The sequence below is a fragment of the Rhagoletis zephyria genome, unplaced genomic scaffold (genome assembly GCF_001687245.7).
Source record: "Rhagoletis zephyria isolate East Lansing unplaced genomic scaffold, Rhagoletis_zephyria_1.1 Rzeph_scaffold_03549, whole genome shotgun sequence".
Taxonomy (NCBI): domain Eukaryota; kingdom Metazoa; phylum Arthropoda; class Insecta; order Diptera; family Tephritidae; genus Rhagoletis; species Rhagoletis zephyria.
In genome coordinates, this window is record NW_016160632.1 from 8,378 (window position 1) to 10,185 (window position 1,808).

The 1,808-nt window shown below is 37.8% G+C and overlaps 1 protein-coding gene across 1 annotated transcript; it reads right to left on the reverse strand.

Annotated features, from left to right (window-relative positions):
- Positions 1–399: 399 nt before the first annotated feature.
- On the reverse strand, positions 400–1,538 carry LOC108369222 (uncharacterized). The gene is made up of 4 exons (XM_017624286.1): positions 1,478–1,538; positions 858–1,419; positions 609–807; positions 400–552 (listed from the first exon to the last, which is right to left on the reverse strand). Exons 1-4 carry the CDS (start codon positions 1,536–1,538, stop codon positions 400–402), a joined length of 975 nt encoding a protein of 324 aa, XP_017479775.1.
- Between the last annotated feature and the right edge of the window lie 270 nt (positions 1,539–1,808).

Here is a 1,808-nt window from a genome sequence, read left to right on the forward strand (position 1 = left end):
AACTTACTGCCAAACTTTAGGAAAAAGTCATTAAATTGTTTTTCTGTTATGTTATGACGAGGGGGCAGTATATAGCAGATACAGTAAAGCCATCCAAGTGGTCATCGATGTGTATTGCAGTGTTATGAATGAACTCATCACTTTGGGATTCTAATTCATAGTGCTTTATTCTGTTACGAATGGTAATAGCTGTTCCACCTCGGGCTTTACTTTGTCGATGCTTAGTATCATAGAATTTGTTCCCATTAATTTGAAAGTTACTAAATTGCGTAAAGTGTGTTTCAGATACAAGCAAAGCTTCTATATGATACCGCTCTAGGAGAATTTCTAGTTCGTTTGNTTTCAGATGCAAGCAAAACGTCTATATGATACCGCTCTAGGAAACTTTCTAGTTCGTTTTTATGCTAGGTTATCCCGTTCGCATAAAATGGCTTGAAGTAATAGATTTTGATTTTTAATCAAATCTTGTACCATGCTCTGCATTGCCATCATTTGCTCCTGCATAACATTCATAAAGTTGTTTATAGTAGCTTCTTCTAGGTTACTCATATTCTGCNGCATAAAATGGCTTGAAGTAATAGATTTTGATTTTTAATCAAATCTTGTACCATGCTCTGCATTGCCATCATTTGCTCCTGCATAACATTCATAAAGTTGTTTATAGTAGCTTCTTCTAGGTTACTACTATTCTGACCAAAAATTGGTTGTGTCGGAGGAGTATTTTTGAGCATTTGTGCATATGAAGTAAAGTTATTAACAGTCATTGGCGCAGACATTGGCTTAGCGGGTTCTGGTATGGGGTTATGCCTAATAGGAATATTTTTGGGAATTGTTTTCTATTTCATTGAGATATAAACTGGACAACCTTTACAGTTAGCAGTGTGATTTCCACCGCAGTTACAGCACTTTTTGGATTTTGGGTCCATGTTNTAATCAAATCTTGTACCATGCTCTGCATTGCCATCATTTGCTCCTGCATAACATTCATAAAGTTGTTTATAGTAGCTTCTTCTAGGTTACTACTATTCTGACCAAAAATTGGTTGTGTCGGAGGAGTATTTTTGAGCATTTGTGCATATGAAGTAAAGTTATTAACAGTCATTGGCGCAGACATTTGCTTAGCGGGTTCTGGTATGGGGTTATGCCTAATGCGAATATTTTTGGGAATTGTTTTCTCTTTCATTAAGATATAAACTGGACAACCTCTATAGTTAGCAGTGTGATTTCCACCGCAGTTACTGCACTTTTTGGATTTTGGGTCCATGTTTGGTTCCACACATTCCTTAGAAGTGTGTTGATCCTCACAGATAACACAGACAACAGGTAAGGTGCAGTAGCGACATGTGTGACCAAATTCCTGGCAGTTATGACATTGAACCGGGCCTTTACGCTTATGGGANTTCTGGTATGGGGTTATGCCTAATGCGAATATTTTTGGGAATTGTTTTCTCTTTCATTAAGATATAAACTGGACAACCTCTATAGTTAGCAGTGTGATTTCCACCGCAGTTACTGCACTTTTTGGATTTTGGGTCCATGTCTGGTTCCACACATTCCTTAGAAGTGTGTTGATCCTCACAGATAACACAGACAACAGGTAAGGTGCAGTAGCGACGTGTGTGACCAAATTCCTGGCAGTTATGACATTGAACCGGGCCTCTACGCTTATGGGGTTCTTCTACGGAGATTTTACGTTGTAAAAGATATCGCAATTGATATATTTGATGCACTTCCCCTTTCTTCAGATTAGAGTTGTAAAACTATCGATAGTTTCAATGTTTCAGAAAAAAATTTCGCTANGGTCCATG